This window comes from Petaurus breviceps, unplaced genomic scaffold (assembly GCF_028583685.1).
Source record: "Petaurus breviceps papuanus isolate PSGF00001 unplaced genomic scaffold, PetGlider_PUasm1.0 90845, whole genome shotgun sequence".
In the NCBI taxonomy this organism is placed as follows: Eukaryota; Metazoa; Chordata; class Mammalia; order Diprotodontia; family Petauridae; genus Petaurus; species Petaurus breviceps.
The window spans coordinates 15,278,850-15,301,306 of record NW_027187359.1 but is presented as its reverse complement, the minus strand read 5'-3'; the positions used below and the strand labels follow the sequence as shown (position 1 = coordinate 15,301,306).

At 37.9% G+C, this 22,457-nt stretch overlaps 1 protein-coding gene across 3 annotated transcripts in view; it reads right to left on the bottom strand.

Annotated features, from left to right (window-relative positions):
* Positions 1-1,450: 1,450 nt before the first annotated feature.
* Positions 1,451-22,457, bottom strand: part of TTC27 (tetratricopeptide repeat domain 27) — a 250,727-nt gene continuing 229,720 nt past the window's right edge. For 2 of the 3 annotated variants that reach the window (XM_069072169.1, XM_069072167.1), the window contains 4 exons: positions 14,987-15,184; positions 9,760-9,871; positions 6,084-6,184; positions 1,451-1,689 (listed from right to left, as the gene is read on the bottom strand). In XM_069072169.1, the coding sequence (XP_068928270.1) occupies positions 1,567-1,689; positions 6,084-6,184; positions 9,760-9,871; positions 14,987-15,184 (534 nt within the window). In that variant the 3' untranslated portion in view covers positions 1,451-1,566. The remainder of the gene's footprint in view (positions 1,690-6,083; positions 6,185-9,759; positions 9,872-14,986; positions 15,185-22,457) is intronic. The other variant, XM_069072168.1, reaches the window with a different exon arrangement.

Below are 22,457 nucleotides of genomic sequence, written 5' to 3'. Positions count from 1 at the left end.
AATTTTTAAAAGGTTTTTTTTTTTTTAAGAAAATGAGTTATTATAAGACAAGATTGAGTAAGCAGTATTAGTGGATAGAGTACTGTCCTTAGAGTAAGAAAGGTGTGGGTTCACCACTTGCTTATGCAGTGTATTGACTAGCTGTATGACCCTGGGCAAATCCTTTAACTTCCTAGTGCCTCAAGTAATTCTCTCAAACTGCAGAGAAGGTGTTGATACACATTAGTAGAGGTATTTTTTCATCAATACCTTTCCACAAAAATGAAATCACAGGACATAAAGGAAAAAAGAGGGAGCAAGTGTAATCCCCACTAAGAAAGACAAGATATCTATTGCTCCCTATTGCCAATGGAATAAAATGTAAAATTCTTGCTTGTCCTTCATACTCAAAAACGAGGACCAAAGACATCCCAAGTTGAGGGGTTAAAAGTACAGCGTTTCTGACAGTGACTGGCCAGACCAATATCAGACATAGATAGTCTGAGTGAACATCTGGGATGGAGAGGTCTCTAGATAGGCACATCTCATGTTTCCTTTGTGCTACTGCAATTCTGCTTTGCTCGTGGAGCACAGTGCTGGGCAGTCCCCAAGAATTTAACAGGACAACAGGACAGCCTCTAACAAGTTGAATAGTTCTTCCAGGAAGGATGTATGGAAAAATATAGGAAAGAATCATTCACTTGTAAGAACAGTAGGGGGGATTATAAGAGTAATGACATTGGCCAATCTAGCAGTGTCAAATGGCCCCATCAAGCAGCCGAACAGAGACCTAAACTCACAAGTTTTTTAATTTTTGCACCTAGACTATCTGACTGTTACTTACAACAACATCTGCACACATTACTATGAAACATTTTGCCCTGGCATTCTTACAAAAAAAAATCATTACTTTGTAAGGTGGTTATGGGTGAATACTATAAATTATGCATCTTTACAAAAATGCCAGGGTAAAATGTTCCATAGAAACATCTGTGCAAACAGAGCTAGATAGAGATACAAAGATATAATATGTATAGGCAATCTGGCTACTAATTAATTGCTAATAGTTTAGTAAGAATTCAAGCTAAACAATTTTTTTCTTTTCACACGTCAATGTTTCTCATTTTTCCAAATCTATGTTCTTCTGACACAGCTATATAACCTTTTAGAAGAAGAAAGATTTTCATCTCCACTTTTTTTTTAATCCTTGTGGACAACATAGAAGCCAATGTAATGACTGTACCAAGGAAGTCATCTCTCACTCTGCCTCATCCCATCCCCCAATTTAGACCAATCTTTCCAAATAACAACCCAATTAATGTTCAGCTGAGACAATGCTCCAACATTTCACGAAAAATAAAACATAGATTATCCCACAGTGCCCAGACCTTTAAAAAAAAAAAAGCCCACTGGAGGAGTCTAAGAAAAACTAACGGGTGCAAGGCGGAGAACACTGAATAACAAAAACATAGACAAGAACAAAATAGGATTTTTTTTAATGGTTGCTTTGTGTGACAGACCCACAAGTTGAATGAAGAACAGATATCTTGACAGGTAACCTCTCCCCAGGGCTTGTTCCATGACAGCTCAATACTGATTCCTCAGTTGGTTGCTCATGTCTTGGAGTTCTGTTATCAAGGTGTCCATGGTGGCCATTTCCTCAGCTAATTCAGGGGAAATCTCACCGCTCGCCAAATCCACAAAAAGCTGCTGCAATGTTTGAAAAAGAACACACAAGGTTTCATATAAACCACCTGGACAATCCCTTACCCCTGCCCCCCTTTTACCCCTTCCAAAATAACTTTACATTCATTTACACAGTACCCGCAAATGGTGTGGGGAGTTTGAGGAGAGAAAAGGTTTGGAAAAGACACTTTGAGAAGTGTGATAGAGAGCCAATCAGGGAAGAAAAAAGGATTGTTTAATAGACTGTCTGTGAAGATCCAATTAAGATCAAATAATGTGAACTTGTGCTTTTCCCAATCCGCCCAGCTGTCAGTGCTCTCTTAACCTCCTCAAATTATACTGTATTTACATTTAGCTATGGACATGTCTCCTACTATCCCCTCAAAAATGGAATATAAATTCTTGAAGGGCAGATACTGTTTCCTTTTTATATCTGTATGCCTAGAGCCCACCAGAGTCTTGGACTACTTAATAAATGTCTACTGAATTGAAAACTAGTATAGCTATGTGACCTTCTTTAGCAGCATTCAGTACTACAGAGGTTGCAGACAAGGTGGGAAGTGAGCAGAACACACTGCTAGAGCCTAACAAGGTATGATCAGGGATTCAAGGGTAGAGGAGAGTATATGGATGAACTGATCAATCAGAGGTTTAAGATGGAGAAGGGGGGAAAGTGATGCCAAAACAAGAGTGAGTGGGAGAGCAGGAAGGAAATTAAGGATTAGAGGTTGTCATTAGGATTAAAAAAAAGGTGTGAGGCAGAAAGAAGGTTGGAAAGACAGACTGTGATCAAAGAGAGGAGTTTCAGTGTTCAATATGAAGAAGAGAATATCATCTTGGAAGGTGGTGAGATGTAATAAGTGACTGAGGTATAGCGGCAATATGGGTCATGGGAGTTGAAAAATCTGCTAAGTTGGAAAGCTGGGATATCCAAAGGGTCACCAACTTAAAGAATGAAGTACCCACATGCCAGAGTAAGTTTAGGGACAGATGGGAAAATGAAGTCAGGTACTAAATTCCTAGAGAAAAGTGGAGTGCTCCCAGAAGTGGGTAGATAGATGACAGCCAGGAAGAACCAGACAGATGATACAGATGGGTATAATGAACCTCAGAGAAAAAGTTAGGGAGGGATGAAACAGAGAAAAGGGCAGGAAATCAAAGAAGAGAACAAGGAATATACACATTCCTCCCCTCCCCCCCAAGCTCCATGTGGTTTGGGGGCATAATTCAATCCAACAAGCATTTAAGCGCCTAATATGTGCTAAGACCTATGTGGTAAGTGCTAAGGACACAAGACAAAAAATGCAAACAGTTCAATGCATACAAAGACAAATTTAAAAATAGGAAAAGTAAATACAATACAATTCCAGTGAGAAGTAGGAAAGCAGAGCTCTAACAATTGGGCACATCAGGAAAGGATTTTTTTGTAAGAGTTGGCATTTGAGCCTAGCCTTGAAGGAAGCTAGGAGTTTGTAAGAGGCATATTTGCTTCTAATAACACCTTAGAATTAAGTAGCATTCTACCTAATTATAATATAAAGAGCTTTCACATGTGTTCTTGGGGAATCTGTACCATATCTTGCTAGGCTAGGGAAGAGTTGCAGAACAGCAAGAGAAAACAGTGTCAGAAAGGTTAAGGGAACTGCTAATAGTCACAGGGTTGGTCAAGAGCAAATTCAAGCCCGCCTTCTAGGTTCAAAGATCCTCCTGCCTCTTCTGCTGTCCCAATCAATAACAATATTTTGCTGATGGCATTTAAATTCATCAAGCACTGAGTGAGGAATAAGTAGACAGTAGTTGGCTCTGCTGTGTCTCTCGGGTTTGATTTCCCTATAGTTTCTCAAATGGCTGCCAGACTAAGTCTATCCAGGCTGCGGTACATCCAGGCAGCCATCCTAATTTCATTTCTATAAAATGCACAAAAACGGGCTCCTCTTTTTAGGTGCCTCTCACTTTACAAGTGAGTTTGGCATCTCAATTTATATGGGAAAGGAAAAGAGGCATGTGTCTATTATTAAGTCACACAATTGAAAACCTCAAACTAAAATGCCAGGAGGGACTTTTTTCCCCTTTCTTCAAATGATTCGATGAGACTGAATGAGAGCAAAAATCTAACCCACAGTCATTCCAGGCCTCACATCCCATGTTTGGCAATTCCATCATCACAAAGCAAGACTATGCGACCAAATGAGAAAATTCATATAAATATAGGGTTATGCTAAAATAGGTGTTCAAGACTTTAGATGTATAAAGTAGAAGTTTTACACAGAATGAAGAATGGCACTTCCACTGGAAGGTAGAAAATAAGTGAGATTTTAAAAATATGCATATAAAAATACAGCTGTTTTTAAGCTCATTTGGAAGTTCTTACTGTTCATAATATTAATATTAATTCACTATCAGTAAGACTGTTACCAATTAACAAATTAATCTTGGGAGAAATTATACTGGTTTAATAAAAATCAAAACTTATTTTAATTATTTATCAGTCTGTTCAGATTGTTTTTAACAATGAAGAGAGAAAAAAACAAATTTTCAACTTTCAGACAATGAATATTTTTTTTCAAAAGCCCAAATTCTTGTTTTTAAATTCAGTTAATTCTATTTCTGCAGTGCTAAACATATGCTAAATATGTTTTTTAAAAGACAGTCAAAAATTTTTTCAATTTGGAAGTTAAATGTAATACCTTAATTCCTCAGAGCAAAATCTTCAAAGAAAATTTTTATTAATTATCCATTATATGTCATGGTCTTGAAAAGAATATTCACACACCATGGATTGCAGGACATATCACAGACATGGTTGCACAATCAAATACTTAAAGATGGTTTACAGACATTTTGAGTTCTTGTTTTTATTTTCCATTATTTAATGTAATACCATTGATGTGAATATAAGGAAGGATGAACATTATGACCTATCACAGGTCAAAAACTCAGAAATACTCCCTGATAACAAAGGAGGTGAGTAAGGGATAAGAAAAGATAATAAAAGGAAGTGAGAATAACTAAGAGGTCTGGCTCAGCATGATAATTAAAGAAAAGATGAAGACTTTGCTTAAAATTTTTTTTCCATGTCAGATGGTTTTGAAATTTTTCTGTAAGAAAAGAACGGGGTCTTTAAGAAGAGTTTGCACAAGGAACATTTACTAACAGCAAGGCTAAATGGTAAAAATTCTGAAGACTCCAGATACCACTGAGGGGAGTTAAGGAATAATCTTTAGAATTATATATATATTTTTAATGACACCCAAATTCCACCTTCTACCCAAATGATGAGTTTCAAAGGAAGATGAGGGTGTATCTTAAAACTGTTGCCTATAAAAGCAAATTCTGACTAGAAGAATCAACTACCAAGTGGCTTCTGGTTGCCAAATGTACCTAAAATAAACTGATCATCAAATTGATTAGAAAAATCTGATGGGGGTAAAACTAGGTGCAGCCTTGCTCTTTGAAGGTTGTGGAGGAAACAAAAGGAATACAGGGGCTATGTGGAGAAAGTGGGTAAAAAAAGGTCTTTTTTCTGTAAATATTTCAGGTATCTGCTTCTGTGAAGGGTAAAGACAGGGTACTAAGTAGAATAGCTATGCCAGCTATTTATCAGTGCTAAAGAGTAAAGTGGATTTTAGTGTGTGTGAAGTAGATTTTTGTTATTATTTTCCTTAAAATCCAGTTTCCCAGATCCACAGCCCTAACAATCTCTTGTTCCCAGGAATTAGATATGAGTTCTCATAATTATGGTTCAAAACATCTCCACCATGCTTGCACAGCATTATATAATGATAAATAATAGAAACATTTGTGCTTAAATTGTAAATATCCACTACAACTGCACAGTGAGATACAGGAATGAGGTAATGTAAAATTGGAGGCTAATGCTGTCGATATGCCTTCTTTGTTTGTTGCACTATAAAGCAGGTGGGCACTGATCAAGGAGTGGGGAACACAGGGTTGAAAGCACAAGCTGGAATGCTGTGTGTGCCTTGATTGGCCCCCATCAAGGCTTGGGGAGGATCTGTGTTTGCCTCAGCCAGGCCCCACTGAGGCTTGAGGGGATTTAGGGGAATGCACATGCTGTGGCCCACGAGTAACCAACTGGCATCAAAAGGACATTTCCCAAAAAATCCCAATGTATTTCAGTGATAGAAAGCTCTCCCAGATTCCACATAGGTCCCCAATTTGGAAAAGGAAGGGTTTAAAAGCAATCATGTGAGGGCAGCTAAGTGACACAGTGGACAGAGCATGGCCCTGGAGTCAGACGACTGGAGTACAAATCTAGCCTCAAAAACTTATTATCTGTGTAACCCTGCAAGTCACAACCTTGAATGCCTCCAAAAAAAAACCAACAAAAAATGCAATAACGCAGATTTAAGGCAAATTCATAGACGGTGCTTCTAAGAAATAAACTCCAGTCTCACCTTTGCTTTAGATGACAAGCCACGTAGGTTGAGTCGAGCTGATGAAAGCACCTGTACTGCTTCTTGGGGATCTGACTTGTTCTTACTGCAGTTCAATGCCACTGGATGTTAAATATGAGGAGGATAGTCAATCAAAATTGAATAAGGAGCACATGTGCTATCAACAGTGATTTTCAATAACATTATATCCAAAAGCCCTCAGAGTATTTCAACATGAAAGCACAATTGAAACTATGGGAAAATTACTATAATTGACTGCATAATTTCCTCCATATTTTCAAAGACAATTTACTGCTACAATGTGAATTCTGAAGAAATTGAACATCAGTGAGCCCCCATCCCCTTCCCAGGAGGCAGCTACACACATAATTTTCTCTACCAGGCTGAAGGATCATACATTTACAGGTGAAAGGGTCCTCAGAGGTCATTTGTTTAACCCTCTCATATTAAAGAGGAAGGAATTGAAACCCAGAGAAGTTAAGTGGTGTAGCCAAAGTCTCCAAGTAGTAGGCGGCAGAGCCAGGATTCAAAACCAGGTGAACTGACTCAAAATGCACTGCTCTTTCTATAGCACTGAGTTGCCTGCAGGCAGGAGGAGAAGGGCAAGTAAAAAGGTGTGAAAAACAGGAAAGCTAGAAATTTTTTCTATGATTATTTTTGTTCCCCTTTAAATATCATATCACTAAGAACTCAACTAGGGCAAGAGGCAAGTTTTTATTTTCTAAAAATACTTTAGACAAACAATGAAGTATGCCTAGCACTCTGCAGTTTTAATCAGACCTCAACAAGTACTAAAGGGATTCAGAGTAATGAAGAGGACCATGATTTTTTTTAATGTGATAAACAGACAAATGTAATAGAACAATATAATGTATTCTACAGCACCGTGCTGACCTACCCTAGCTAAAGTATTTGGGCTTTTTAAATCTCTAGGAACATTGCATCAGAAAGAACTGTGATTTTCATAATTTATTTTCATTCCTCCAAAAATGAGAAAATCAAATCCTCTAAGATAGAAGCAAAACTACAAAGTACTCTACCTGTCTCATTTCTAAATCAGGTTATAAGTACACACATAAAAGCATTGAAAAAATATTCCAAATAAGACACTAGTTGTATTTCAGGAATGCCAATAGAATACTGTACTTTCATACCGACTATTATGAAAATATATACCCATTGTGAAATAGCATGCAAAAATATGATGCACCCCCTCCACCCAAAATTGTAAAGAAAGGCTCAAAACAATAAAAATGAGTGAACACTGTCAGACCCTTGTGCAAAAATGTCCAAATCCCACAGGCTAGATTGTCCTTACCAAGTCTTCTGATGGTTAGAGCTGCCTGCTTAGGGTGCATTATGCACAAGAGAAACATGTTTTTTCTCTTCAAAACAGGTGATTTGCTAGATAAATAGAAGGATGGTCAAGTAAAAACAGTCATGGAGGAACAATTCTTATTTTCTACTGGGAAATGACCCAAGAAAATATTTATGGAAAAGTTAAGATCATAAATCCAGATTTCTATAATTCCAAAGTGGTCCATTTGATTCTGCTTCAAAGACCAAGTATCTTTTTTCCACCTATTATCTTCTTCACTAAGGCTGCTGCAACTCATACTGAAGACACACTAAAGCCTACAATGAAATCAGAAAAAGAAGCCCTTGTTTTTCCCCTGGTACTAAAACTGAGCCTTGGGGAACACTGAAATATTTGCGAATTATAGCCAATAATAAATAGCTGATAGGGACTAAGGTTAGGTACTGGGTTCATGATTTCTCTGTTGTAAGAAACTTCCAGATGAAGGAACTATAACCAGTGCAGGTGGGTACCTTCTCTATAACTTAAAGAGTTTTAGACAGATCACCAAGGTCAGAGAGTCAGGATACACCAAAATTTGCACTTGAATCCAGGCATTCCTAACTCCAAGGCCAGATCTCTATCTACTATGCCATGGTGCCTCTCACTACTAAACTGGACTTACTTCTAGGGTATTTCATTAAACCTGTACATTTACATCTATAGGGTTTTAAAAGTCAGTTGCCTAGTGATGACAAAGACATCCTGAGCTGCTGTTGTCAGAGATTTCCTTAAAGAATCTTTCCTTACTGATTAGCTGAAGGAAAGAATACTTCATAAAAGATATCCACTCAGTTATTCAAATCTGCATTGTATCATTTTCTCAAGAACTTCATAATAATCTATCCATTTGCATAAGCAGAGAACTGTTTTGCAAGGAGTGTTGGATGGATGTTGTACAGAGAATTTCTGAAAAGATATGCACAAGGTAAGAAGGCAGGAATGGGCTGCGATTTGCTTGGTGAAGGAAGTGCCTATATGGAAGGACCAGAAAATCTTCTTAATCGGTATGTCAGAAACTACTACATTTTCTCTGGAGTTGAACTAACTACCTAGGCCCCATCTGCTTAATTACAAGATTTAAAGAGGTTTATACAAGTCATCAGATTTAGTTGAGAGGTCAACAGATACTTCATTATCTCCCTGGTTCAGGAAAGGTCTGAAAAAGAAAACTAATCTCAGGTAAAATAGACAGCCAGGAGGAGTTTGGCAACAATCTCAGACAGGGCATCTGGACAGCTTCCTAATCTGCTGATTCAGGTCTTTAAAATGTGACTTCGTTTTATTTTTTAAAGCGGATTCCCAGGACATCAGATACACCCATACTGAAATACAAGTAAAAATACATATTACTGAGCTCAAAGTACAGACTTTTGGGATATCCATTTTTTGTCCCCACCCATTAGTATATAATAAAACGTTGACAATCTGGGATTCACTGGTAATACAGACAGACTTGCACTAAACAATGTAAGCTCCTAGGGAGTATGTTTTCTTCTTTTGAATACCTTACAACAGTCAATAAGCTGCCATGACTACAGTAGTCTGTAAATTCTCATAAAATAAATATTCCTTTTAAGTGAATAAAAGGAGGCAGAAAGTAACAAAACTGCTTGCTTAATATTTCTATTTAAGGGGAGCCATGTAAACTGGTCCTCTACATAAGAAGCCAAATTCAATTTAGAAAAATGGCTATCAATGAAAACAAATGTTAATAGCAATTTACACTGAATGGCATTCTAGAATTAAAAGGCATTTTCTCATTTGATTCTTCCAGCAACCCCATGAGATAAGCAGATGAAATACTACAGATGAATAAACAGGCTTTAAAGAAGTAAAATAATTTGCCCAAGATCACCCAGGGCAAGTGCTGGAAAGCCAGATTTAAATTGAGGTCTTCTCATTCTGAATTCATTCAATACAGGAAAATCTCTGGCCAAAAAATCACATGACAACAAATTAAGTTATAAAACTAACTAGTAAGTAGTATAATTTTTTTTTAAGCAGCTAGGTGGTACAGTGAGTAGATCAAGGGACTTGGAGTCAGGAAGACCTGAGTTCAAATCTTGCCTCAGATACTTACTGGATATATGACCTGGACAAGTCTCTTAACCTCTCTATGCTTCAGTTTCTTTACTGGCAAACTGGGGATAACAGTAGCATCTACCTCCTACAGTTGTTGGAGGTTAGGTGAGTTAACACATACAAAGTGCTTTGCAAAGCTTAAATTACTATATAAAAATTAGCTTTTATTATTATCAGTGAAGTTCATGAAAGCAAGAAATGAATATAAAATGTTGTAATACATGAAAAATATACCATGTGCAAGTTCTACGGCCCCTTTAACGATTTCCTTGAATGAAGCAATGTCTTTCTCCCAAGAACTAGACTGTGTATCGCACTTATATGCCTTAGTGAGATACTGGAGGACCTGGAGAAAGAAAAGATGGAATATTATCAGCAAAACAAAAATTTCTACTTCAATCTTTGTATTACCTGGAATCACATGGAACTAATTCCAACCTGAAAAACTGCATTTGTGCAATACTGTCTGTTCTCTGTTGTTCATCACAATGCAGGGTAGCATATACAATAGAAAATAGTTATTAACACATGGAACCATCCAAGTATACTCAGAGAGACCCTCCTTTCTGGAAAACAAAGAAGGGGACTTGGCACCAAAAGATTACATAATCAACCAATAGTCAGAAATGGGATTCACAGAAAATTCTGATGCTATTGATTGGTTTCTGGCCTCCTTGATTTTATATTACTCAACAGCAGTCTCTCTCTTTCTCTGTCTGACCTATAGTTAGGTCAAAATTAAGGCATGTAAGAGGTCATCCAGACAAACACCTTCACTTCACACATGACAAAACTAGGGGCCAAAGAAATTAAGTGATAGAGTCAGAGGACTTAGGTTTGGATCTTGGCTTGGCCTTACTAATATGTGACCTTAGGAAAGTCATTTTGCTGGCCTCAGTTTCCTCATCTGTAATATGGGGACCATAGGATAAGACATTTAGAGCTGGAAGGAATCTCAGAGATCATCTAATCCAATCCCTTCATTTTAGAGATGTGAAAAATGAGGCCAAGAGAGGTGAAGACATCAGCCCACAGGTGTACAGGGAGGAAGTGGCTGAGTGAGGATATGATCATGGTAAGGTCCCCCTTACCAAGTCCAGTGCTCATCTCACACTCTCATGCTACCCCTACAGTCACAGAGAGAAAAAAAAGTCTTTACATCAAGTTTCTCCAATAAAGTTCTGATATACAAGATATATGATAGACTGAACCAAACTGAAAGTTGGTAAGAGGATCAAAAGAGAGTTTATGGGCAGCACTTATAGACCTTAAAGAGTGATATAAATGACAGCTATTGTCATCTAGGATGACATTTATGATGATGATGAATACCCAAGGCCAGACAGGGGCACGGAGAGAACTTGGATGTACTTCATTTAACTCATCTGTTACAAAAATCTGTTACAGATTTTTGAAACCTGGTGTTCTGGGATGCTCCTGAATGAACATTTTTGTCCATCCTTTCCCCCAAGATATGCTTACATTCCTTGGATAAAGGAACAAGAGTGTGTGTGCATGTGTGTGTGTGTGTGTGTGTGTGTGTGTGTGTGTGTGTGTGTTTCAGTCTTCTCTGGAAAGCAGGACAGTGAGAAAAGTCATGTAGACAGAAAGAGGAAGAGGGAATTAGTTCAGGACATAGAGAGAAAGCATTCTAATGTTAAGGTCTAACCCACATAATAGTAAGGTAGTAATGCATTGTATCATGAGTGCTTTGCAAAGAGATGTTTTGAAGCAAACATACAGTAAAGTAGAAAGAGCACTTGCCTTAAAAGTGGAAGAACTGTCTTTAAGTACTAGCTTTGATTTACTAGGACTGTCAAGTAAACTCAATTCAACGAGTATTAATAAAGCACTCACTGTGGGCCAGTCACTATGCTAAGTGTTGGGGATACAAAAAAAAGTCAAGTCAATAAAGCCTCTGAGGCTGTTTTCTTATATAGAAAATGGAGACAATTTTGCTACACTTTTCACAGGTGTGTTTTAAGGGGAGAACTTTTCAAATCCACAGCAGGAGACAGAACTTGAGCTGAACTTTTGATGATGGGCAAGTATTTAATAAGACAAATAAGGAGAGACAAGGCATGGGAAGTACAGAACAGCATGAGCTGAGGAGGCCCAGAGGCATGGCAATTTTAGTGAATGTTTTTGTGGTTGTCCAGACAATGGTTCAGATTGGCTGGAATTTCAAATTCATGGGAAGAAGTCATATGAGAACTCTGAGAAGATAAGACCTGAAGCATCAGACAAAGAAGACCATAAACCAGGTTCTAACTTCACTGGAAAGCTGAGAAAATGGTCAAGAAGTTGGCTGTTGAGACAGCAAAAAGAAAAGGGAGAAAACCATACAAGCTCACCACAATTCCTCTGAAAAAGCAAAAGCTCAAGGGATGGCAGTACAGGAATAACCGCGAAGCATCAGTGAGGAGGAAAGGATAACTGCTGAACCTTTTCTTGGGTCTCTGGGAGAGAATGAAAGAAACAGTGGCTACCAGTGGAGATAGTTGCAAAGGATGTGGTGTTCTGAAGAGTTAGGGTTTTTTGGTTAAGTCAAGAAGTAGAAAGAATGTTTGTTGAAAAGTTCATGGATATGAAGGAGTTTTCTCACAATAGTGTAGGGATTACAAAGAAAACAGTGGAATGAAGTAAATAACAGGCAAAGTAGGTTGAAGTAAGAGTAGGGAGGAGTGGGGATGATTGTGGAGGGTTCAGGAGGATGCTACCTAGCCAGCAAGATTTGATGACTACGATTTGGAGTCCCATACAACCAAAGGAATACTGCTGCAGTACGATCCATGTGCAGAATTTAAAAGAAGACTAGGAAAGTTCATTTGGCCCACAGTTTGAGACAGATTTTTGAAACCTAGAATTCTGGGATGTTCCTGAATGAATATTTTTGTCCATCCTTTTCCCCAAGATATGCTTATGTTCCTTGGATAAAGGAACAAGGTCTCCCAATCTGGGCTCTAGGTCTGTAGGTAAGATAAGGACCAGACAGCTAGGAATAGGATGTTGAGTCTCCTCACTGATTCTCTTCTATCTATGGTTCAAACCCTTGACAGACCATCAATATTTTATTCTGCTCATGAGGACAGGAATAAGATAAATTCTACTGTCATCATAGAGCATAACTCTCTATTCACACCCTTTATTTATTTTCAGGCATTCCTATGTGTTACTTTCCTCCATCTCTTTGCTGTTTGAAATCCTTCATCTTTACAAATGTACTTTCTGTCTCTGCATCCAATTTACCCTCTCTTCAGAACAGGGGGAATGGAATGGGGAAAAAAAGGAGGGAGATAAATCAAAGGCATTCATTTGTAATACCATGTGATAGAAAAAACTCTTTGCCCCAGGAAACAGACCACTACTTCAAAAGCAGGGTTCATTGAAGGGAAAATGGATGGGAAGTCTTAACCCACTCAAGATCTATTTCATTGAAAATGCTGAATTGTGACTAAAATATTGGACAAACTATTCCTAATTAAGGCAGCCTGATGATATGGTGAAAAAATGTTGGCTCTGCCACACACTAATGGAACTTTTAACAAATTAGTGGATCTCTCAGGGTCTGAGTTTCCCCCACTGTAAAATGAAGTTGTTTTTCCACAAATAAAATGAGAAGGGAAATAGTTAATTGAGAAAAAAATTTAAGAAAAAAAGTCTTTACATCAAGTTTCTCCAATAAAGGTCTGATACACAAGATACATAATAAACTGAATTAAAATACTCACGCATAAAAGTCATTTCCCAATAAATAAGTGGTCAAAAAAGATTAAAAGGCAGTTCTCAAAGGAGGAAACTCAAGCAATCAACAACTATATAGAAAAACTGCTCCAAATAACTATTAGGGAGATTCAAATTAAACCATACCCAAGGTCCTCTTTCACAGATTGGCAAAGATTACAAAAAAGATAACAATTGCTGAAAGGACCATAGGAAGACAGGCACATTGCACACTTCTGGTGTAGCTGTGAATTGATCTAGTCATTCTGGAAAGGAATTTGGAATGATTCCCCAGCAAAGTCACTACACTGTGCCTGTCCTTTGAACCAGTGCTATCACTAGACACATACTCCAAAGAAAGAGAAAATGGCCTTCATGTGTACAAAAAAAAAAAACATAGCAGCTCATTTTGTTGTGACAAAGAACTAAAAACAAAGGAAGCTCCCATCAACTTGGAAAATGGTTAAAAAATATATATGAAAACATTAGAACAGATTATGCCATAAGCAATGACAAGAGATGGCTTCAGACAAGCCTGGAAACTTATATGAACTGATGCAGAGTGAAGCAAGCAGAACTAAAAGAATAAATTTATACAATAACAGCAACACTGTAATGAAAAACAACTTTAAGAAACTTAAGAACTCTGATCAATGTAATGACTAATCACAATTCATGATTCAGGAGCATCAGTAATGAAGCATGACACACCTCCTGAAAGTGAGATGATGAACCCAAAAAGTGGAATTTTATATTCTCTCTCTCACATGCATGCACACACACACACACACACACACACACACACACACACACACACACATACAGAGTATATGTATATACGTATATACACACATATAGCATCTATTCTGTTGTTTGTCCTTCATTCTTGATGAGGATGACGACATTGGAAACATGATTTGCACATACAGATACAGAAAGATATGAATATATATAGATATACGGATGTATATATGTATGTGTATATGACTATGGATATACACAGACATATAGATACAGATATAGATAGATATAGGATATAGTAAATGTGTGGATTTGTTTTGTTTTACTGCACTTATTTGTTATAAACAATGTGTTTTTCCCTTCTTATTTGTGGGAGGGGACTTTGGATGAAGAGAAGAGTTAATGTTGTCAAAAAACTTTTTTAAAAGTGAGTCAGCAAAGCACCTTTGAAATGTATAGAAAGGGAAAGAACAGGCAAGCAGGACAACTTAAAAAGTTATAAGTTGAATTTATTACATACTGCTTTAAAAAGCAAGCTGTAGGGGCGGCCAGGTAGCACAGCGAGTAAGAGCACCAGCCCCAGTGTTGGGATGACCTGGGGATCAAATCCGGGCTCAGATACTTAGCACCACACCCAGAAATAACTGGCCGTGTAACCTTGAGCAAGTTACTTAACCCCAATTGCTTTAAAAAAAAAAAAAAAGCAAGCTGTATACAGTAGAAACTAGCAGTTCCCATGTAGTCCTTTTTGCTGTTCTAATTTGTAAATAAAAATATTCTTTTTCTGGTGTATATTAAATTAATTTTTTTTAATAAAATGAAGGTGTTGGACTAAATGACTTCTAAGTTATCTTACAGCTCTGTATCAATGATATTAACAAGATCTTTATTCTCAAACAAACTCTCCCTTTGCCCAAACAAGAAAACAGATCAATGTTTGTGTAATATATTACATTTTAGATTGTGAAAAAGTACCCAGGAGAGTTTTAAAAGTTACCTTTTCATTTTCCTCAGGATTATCACTCTGACCATTCCCATATATTTGTGCATACAATCTCCAGATCTCACCATCACTTGTTACTCTTGAAGTCACTCTGCCAAATAATTCCCGGAGTTTCCCTTTTAGGCCAGTTGCAATATCTCCACTACGATCAGCCATCCCATCAGTGACTGCCCTGACCAGAATTTTCAGAACCTTATGAAAAAATGCATATAAGTAAGCAAATTAGTAAATTACAAAAGCATCTTGTAATTTTTTGCATAAACAGGCTCTAATAAGTTTATTTTTAAAAGTTCCTTTCTAGAATATACATTAACTGAGGTTGGAAATCAAGCCTTCTATATTCAACAGATTATTACGTGCAAAGCTTTAAAGCAGTTTTTATAGAGTATATATATACGGACAAGAGGACAATGACTGGTTCTTCGTGTGGGTGGATGCCCAAGGATCTGTCCCCAAGTTTAAGCATCATGTGGGGAGCTAAGAGGAACAAAGGCATACACACATATGCCTTGATGCAGTATAGATTTCCTATCTTGAATCTTGTGTTGGGGGAGAGAGGCAGTCCCATAGAAGGATAAAACTGGTATTAAAAATGTCAAAGAGTAGCCACAGGATATGTGGCCATACACAAATCAATTAACCATCTGAGCCTCAGATACCTCGTCCATAAATTGGAGACAGCAACACCTGTGGTAACTACTTTAGAGGGATGTCAAAGTAAGACAATGTACATAAAATATGTGGCAAGTTTTAAAATGCTATTGAAGCATCAACTGCTACATATTTTTTTCCAATAAAATATAAGCTACTTGAAGGCAGGGGTGATTTTTTTTAGGGGGGAGAGGTCACTGTATCCCCATGGCCTAGTACACTGCCTGGAACATAGAAGGTATTTAATAATTACAGTACTGAGCTGTAGTAACCCTTTTAAAACCTTAAAATGCTATAGAAATATGAGCTATTATTAAATCAAATTCCTACGCTGTAATATTTAGAGAAAAAACTGTACAGATACCCAGTCTCTCTGAAATGGACAGCAAATGTTATGGATCATAGGATTTAAAGCTAGAAAGGACCTCAGAGATCACGCAGGCCAACCACCCCTTTATATCTGAAGTTAAGTGAAGGCCACACAACTGGCAATGGCATGCTATTAAAGCACTGTGATTTGATAGCCAGTCACTGGGGTCACTAAAATAACTTTGTTAGGGAAAAAAATATTTAGATGTTGGGCAAACTACATACTCAAGGCAGCAGGGTAACACAGGGAAAATATGGCTAATTTGGAGCCAGAGGACCTGGAAATGAATTTGTGAATTTAACCTATATTTCCTATTTCTCAGATTCAGGAAGAATCTGTCAAAGTCCTTGCTTTGGCCTTTAAATAAAATCAGCTATTGGAAGAAAGGCAACATAGTCTCTGCAAGAGGAAACCATATCTAATTTGCAGAGGGGTAGAAGACTGATCAATTGTGAGAAACCTATATTTAAATTTTTCCAAAGTGTTTCACAATGTTCCACACCAAAGGCTATTAAATTAATGTAGCTTTCTTGGAATTGGAAGTGATCTTTTATCAAAAAGAAGAAAGGAATTGGCTTAGAAATAAGGTACAAAGAATACGAATAAAAGCAAGTTTTCCTGGAGATTGTGCTGGGATCTGCCAATTAACATTCAGAAATCAGAAGGAATGAAAAGTGAAATTTCCAAATTTGAAAATTACATGAGATTCTTTTAGGTAGTAAAGATGAAGTCCAGTGAAGATAGACACTTGTTGCTTTTGCTACTTGAGGCCAACTACCCACAGGTCTCCATTTATCACTTGCCATAAAACTACTGACACTTTGCCCAGACATTTAATCACCCTCATATTCCACATGGTCAAAGCTCTATTGCTACCTTTGCCCATCCCCATAGATCTGCGTGTTGTTCTGAGTCTTTACTCTGACTTAGCTCACTGTCCTTCCAAACTCTGACACTAACAGGAAAGTAGAATTACAGATTTGATGCTAAAAAGCACATTAGGGTGAGAGGATTAGAGATTATTTAGTTTAACTCCATCATTTTACAGACAAGGAAAATGAAGTTCAGAGATGTTTAAAAGCATAAAAAAGCAATTATGTCATGTTCAATTCTCTGATTTCAGTAATATTAGAGCAGAATTTAATTTCACCTTTTAATCTAACATCCCAAAAGTAATCACTTTCTTCACTAAAACTGAAAACCTAGGGAAGAAGTAGCCATTCCCAGAGCTTATAATAGGTAAGGAGAATAAAGCCAGACATAGTCTGATATACACTCTAGATGTTCAGAGAATAGATTTTTTAAAGTAACAGTAGTACATGCATTTATATAGTACTTTGAAGTTTGCAAAATACTCTGCAGTAAGTAGAAGTATGAAGCAATGGGTAGAATCCTAGACATAGACTCAGGAAGAGCCAAGTTTGATTCCAGTCCCTCCCTTGATATTTACTATCTGTATGACACTGGGCAAATCACTTACCCTCTCAGAGACAGTTTCTTTCTCTGTGATATAAAGGAGTTAGCCTGGATAGCCCCTAAGGTCCCTTCCAGATCCATATCTTTTGACCCTCGCAGCTCTCTTCCACGAGGTAGGTATTATTTAACCTGTAATTACTCTTGCTGAGAAAATTCCCTCTCCCAACTGTTTTTTATAACTTAAAATGTTAGAGAACTGTCTGGAGTACTTAAGCAGTTAAGTGATTTGTCCAGGGCTATAGTCAGCATGTGTGAGGCAAGACCCAAGCCAAGGTTGTCTAATTCCAAGGTGAGCCTTCTGTCTTCTATGCCTCGTTGCGTCTCTCTTACAAATATGATTATCTCTACTTTACAGATGAGGAAACTGAATTCTGAAAGGCTAAGTGACTTGCCCATGGTCATATAGGTCTCTCCTGACTTCAAATCCAATGCTCTTTTCATTATATCACAATGCTTATTTGAAAAATTTGGGAGAAATAGGTAGGACCCCACTTCTTAAAATTCAATAATATAAGTTGGCCCCAGGGAAATAGCAGCTGCTCAAAACTGATGTTCTAACAACATGAGGACAAATGATTCCAGTGAGGAAGAAAAAGGGGAAGGCACGTCAAAGGAGTCAAAGTGGATACACAGGGAACTCATTGACAAATTTAAGATTTTAAAAAGACATACATAAAAGATGGAAGCCAGGACATGTGACTGAGGATGAACACAAGCGATAGATAGGCATGGTCCTGTAAAAACAATGTTAGAGGGGAGCTATAGGTCAGAATGAACTAAAGTTGGTGATGAATTAAAAAAAAAAAAAATATATATATATATATATATATAGATGGCAAGAGAAAGATTAAATAAGGGATGAATAAGACTGGCTTAAATTGGATTGAACATTGATGATGGCTAATAGGGAAAAGGCAGAATTGCTCGACACTTATCATACTATTACACCTTAAGACTGGGAAGTAAGGAACAAAAATGAATCACAAGCTAAAATCTAAGACCAAAAGTACATGGTAAGAAAGGACTGAGATGTCCTCAATAAATTCATGGGACAAGGCCCAAAATAACAGGATCTTGAAAGAATTGTAAAGTGTTATTGATAAGCTGCTGTTAATAATAATCTGTTAATAATTTCTTGTTGAAAAACTGGAGAGTGGAAGAAATATCGCAGGACTGAGGACAAGTAGCAAATGTTCTGATTTTCCCCTCAAAATGGAAGTGAGTAGAATCTTCACACTTCTGATGAATGAACTTGACTTTGATTCTTGACAAAAACCTAGATCACATCATTATTGGGAGGCACTGTGATTATTTAGAAAGAGAAAGAATGGCTAACAGCATCTTCATATATAGATGATGGGGGGATGGGGGGGTCTAGACAACAATTTGAGTAGAAAAAGAAGCTGGAATTCTTGGGAGTCGAAAAACTCATTAGGAGTCAGTCAGGTTCATGAGAATCAGTGCCAAACTAAATTCATTTCCTATTTTGCTAGGGTTACTAGAGCAATTGGAACAATTTCACTAAGCTTCTCATGATATCTTCATGACTAAGACAGGCAGATAGGAGAATATGGAACAGGTTAAATAACTGAATCCAAAGAGATGTTATTTAATGGATGTTACATTAGGAGTTCTCTAGCATTCTAGCTATGTATCACTGGCCTTATGATATTCATTTTTATCAATGAACTGTATCATGTAACCCATGTCAAATGAAGAAAGGACCAGGTTCAATCACAGGGATATTAGTAATAATACAATGTGGCTTCTGCCCCCAAAGCTGATAATATGAATTTGGCTGACTTCTAGGATATTTTACTTAACTCACTTGATACAAAGTAAATCACTGAGCACATTATATACGAACACATTTTTCAAAAAAGAAAAAATGTGAGTGGGACTTGGTCCCAAGTTGACTGACAAAAAACAAATCCATAACCTCAAAGAAGAAGTCCCAAGAAGATACACTACTTCTTCAGTGAAGACTGTCCCCTCTTGGTCTTGGACCCTCGCCTCCCCCCGCCACCCTTGCTTCTAGATTCTCCGTAGAGTCTCACCCCACTTTCTTGGTTCTGAAATCTGGCATGGTCCAGCCCCTATTCTGCTACTGTGCCACTGCTAGCACTTGAGACCTGCTTGACCCTGGCTTAGGAAGTGCCAGTGCTATGAGCAGAGAAAGCCATTGCCCATGTTTTTCATTCTTCTACAAACCTGTGTTTTGCTTTGTTTTGTTTTTCCCTACATCCTCTGCTTGATTATCTTTAAGCAAATGCTTTCTGTTTATAGCATTCTGGGAAATAAAGTCCTTTCCTACTGATACCATGCTTGATATCTATATCTATCTGTATCTATGTATATGTATGTATATATCTTTTGTATACATATATACATATCTTTTGGTAGATAGCATACATACATACACATCTATCCGTTAAACATGCTCATTAAATTTACAGAAGATACAAAACTGGGAGAGAAAACTAAAAACATCTCAATAGACTAGAATGATGGAACAGAACTAATAAGATTTCATTCAATAGGGATGAATATAAAGTCTAGCACTTAGAATGAAAAAAATATCTTCATATATAGATGATGGGGGAGGTGTGTCTAGACAACAATTTGAGTAGAAAAAAAGGCTGGAACTCTTGGGTGTCTAAAAACTCATTAGGAGTCAGCCATATGACATGACAACCCCAAAAGCTAATGGCAACTCAGACTGCACGAATAGAGACATAATTTCCAATTGTCTCTCATGACTGGATGGAGCTTCGTCTTCATTTGATCCTCAGCTAAAGCATTGCTTTCTACATGAAGCCTGTCCTTCTTCCATACCTAGTATTCTCCCTCCCAAACTTCCTTTTATTTATTGGTTCTATTTTTTTTTTGGGAGGGGGAAAGGCAAGGCAGTTGGGGTTAAGTGACTTGCCCAAGGTCACACAGCTAGGTGCCAAGGGTTTGAGGCTAGATTTGAACTCAGGTCCTCCTGATTCTAGGACTGGTGCTCTATTCACTGTGCCACCTAGATGCCCCGTTCTATTTTTTTGTATATACATATATATATATATGTATACTTATTGTGTCTTTCATTAAAATGTAAACTCATAAGTAAAGACTGTTTCTTTCTATTTATATCTCTAGTGCCTAGTAGTAGCCAACACATAATGAGCATTTAACAAATGCTTACCAATGATCCTGATGTTCTCTTCCCTAATCAGACTACCTACGGAGTACTGTGTTCAGTTTGGGGTATCACATTTTAGGGAGAACATTAACAGTCTGGCATGTGAATTACGAGAGACCACAAAATAAAAGGAACCAAAGAAGTTAAGAAGGAGAAGAGAAGACCTGAAAGTGCCTCCGACAGCTCTCTTCAAGGATTTTGAAGGTTGTTATGCAGAGGACGGATCAGAGTTTGCTAGGCTTGACCCTAGAAGACAGACTTAGACGCAGACAGTAGAGGCTGCAATGAGGCAAGCTTTGGCTCAGTGTGAGGAAAAACTTGTTAAAATGTAGAGTTGTCCGGAACAAATGAAAAGGGCTCCCCCAGGTTACAGCATGTTCCCCATTACTGGAGGTGGTCAAGTAGAGACTTTAAGGAACGTGTGTCATTCTTGGTGAGGTCCAGGTGACACTCATTGTCTTCTAACTATGAGCTTCTGAGATACTGCGAAACTGGAAATGTTTACTCCAGCTTTGCAATGAACTATTTAAACGTGTTGTTTAGCCTGTGAAATGACCTATGGCTCAGAATTGGTACGCACCCAATGTTTCAATAACAATATTCCATTACATCAGCACTGTACTTTTTTATGGTGTGGAAGAACTAATTCTGACATAAAGCAGTCACTTAAAAGAGGTTACTTTTCACAATGGAAGTCAGATAAACATCTTATTGACTTGTACTAGCGATGTTATTGCATCTCTGGTCTGCATTTGCCAGTTACAGAGTCCCTGCTATTTATTATCTGGGGGAATGACCACAGAGAGTAATATACAAGCCAGTGTGTATTGGCTCTTTTCATGCAGTATATGTCATGGATATCTGTAACTAAATAAGAAACTATTTCAATGCAACAAGGAAAGGTTTCTCAGACCTTTCCATATGGGAGAGTCTTTAATTGAGGGGTAACCTGAATCCCACAGTCTTCAGAGTTACAGTCATCTAGTCTGTACCGCTGCACAGGCCCTTATCAGCTCACATTGGGACTACTGTAATAACCTGCTGGTTGGCCTCCCTGCCCCAAGGCTCTCCTCCACTCTAGTCCATCCTCCACTCAGCTGTCAAAATGCCCTTTCTAAAGCACAGGTCTGTCCATGTAAACTCCAGTGGCTCCCTACCAACTCTAAGAGTCAATATAAAATCCTCTGTCCTTTAAAACCCTTCATAACCTGGCCTCCTCTTACCTGTCCAGTCTCCTTATATTTTATTTCTTGCCCCCAACCCCCAGCTTACTCTCTGATCCAGTGATACCAGACTTCTCACTGTGTCTTGCACTGCGTACTTTATCTGCTGGCTCCATGCTTTCGAACTGGCTGTCCCCCATGCCTGGAATTCTCTACCGCCTCATTTCCCTTAGCTTCCCTTCAAGGCTCAGCTCTAATCCTATCTTCTATCCTATCCTTTCCTGACCCTATAAAATTGCTGCTAAAAATTCCTAATTCTAGAACTGTCCTTTTATCGATTGTCTCCAATTTATCCTGCACATGTCGTGTTTGCATAGAGTTATGTTCATATTGTCTCTCTCGTTAGACCGCGAGTTCCCTGACAGCAGAGACTGTCTTGCTTTTCTGTTTCTCCAGGGATTAGCGCAGTGCCAAGGACATATAAGCACTAAGTAAATGCTTTTGTTGATTTGACTTGGTTTCCAACTCACGCTCAATGCTTCACGGAAGAAGGGGGGGGGGGGGAAGAGGAATGTTACTCTGGAATTCCTCCACTTCCTCAGGTCCAGGAAGAACATCCTT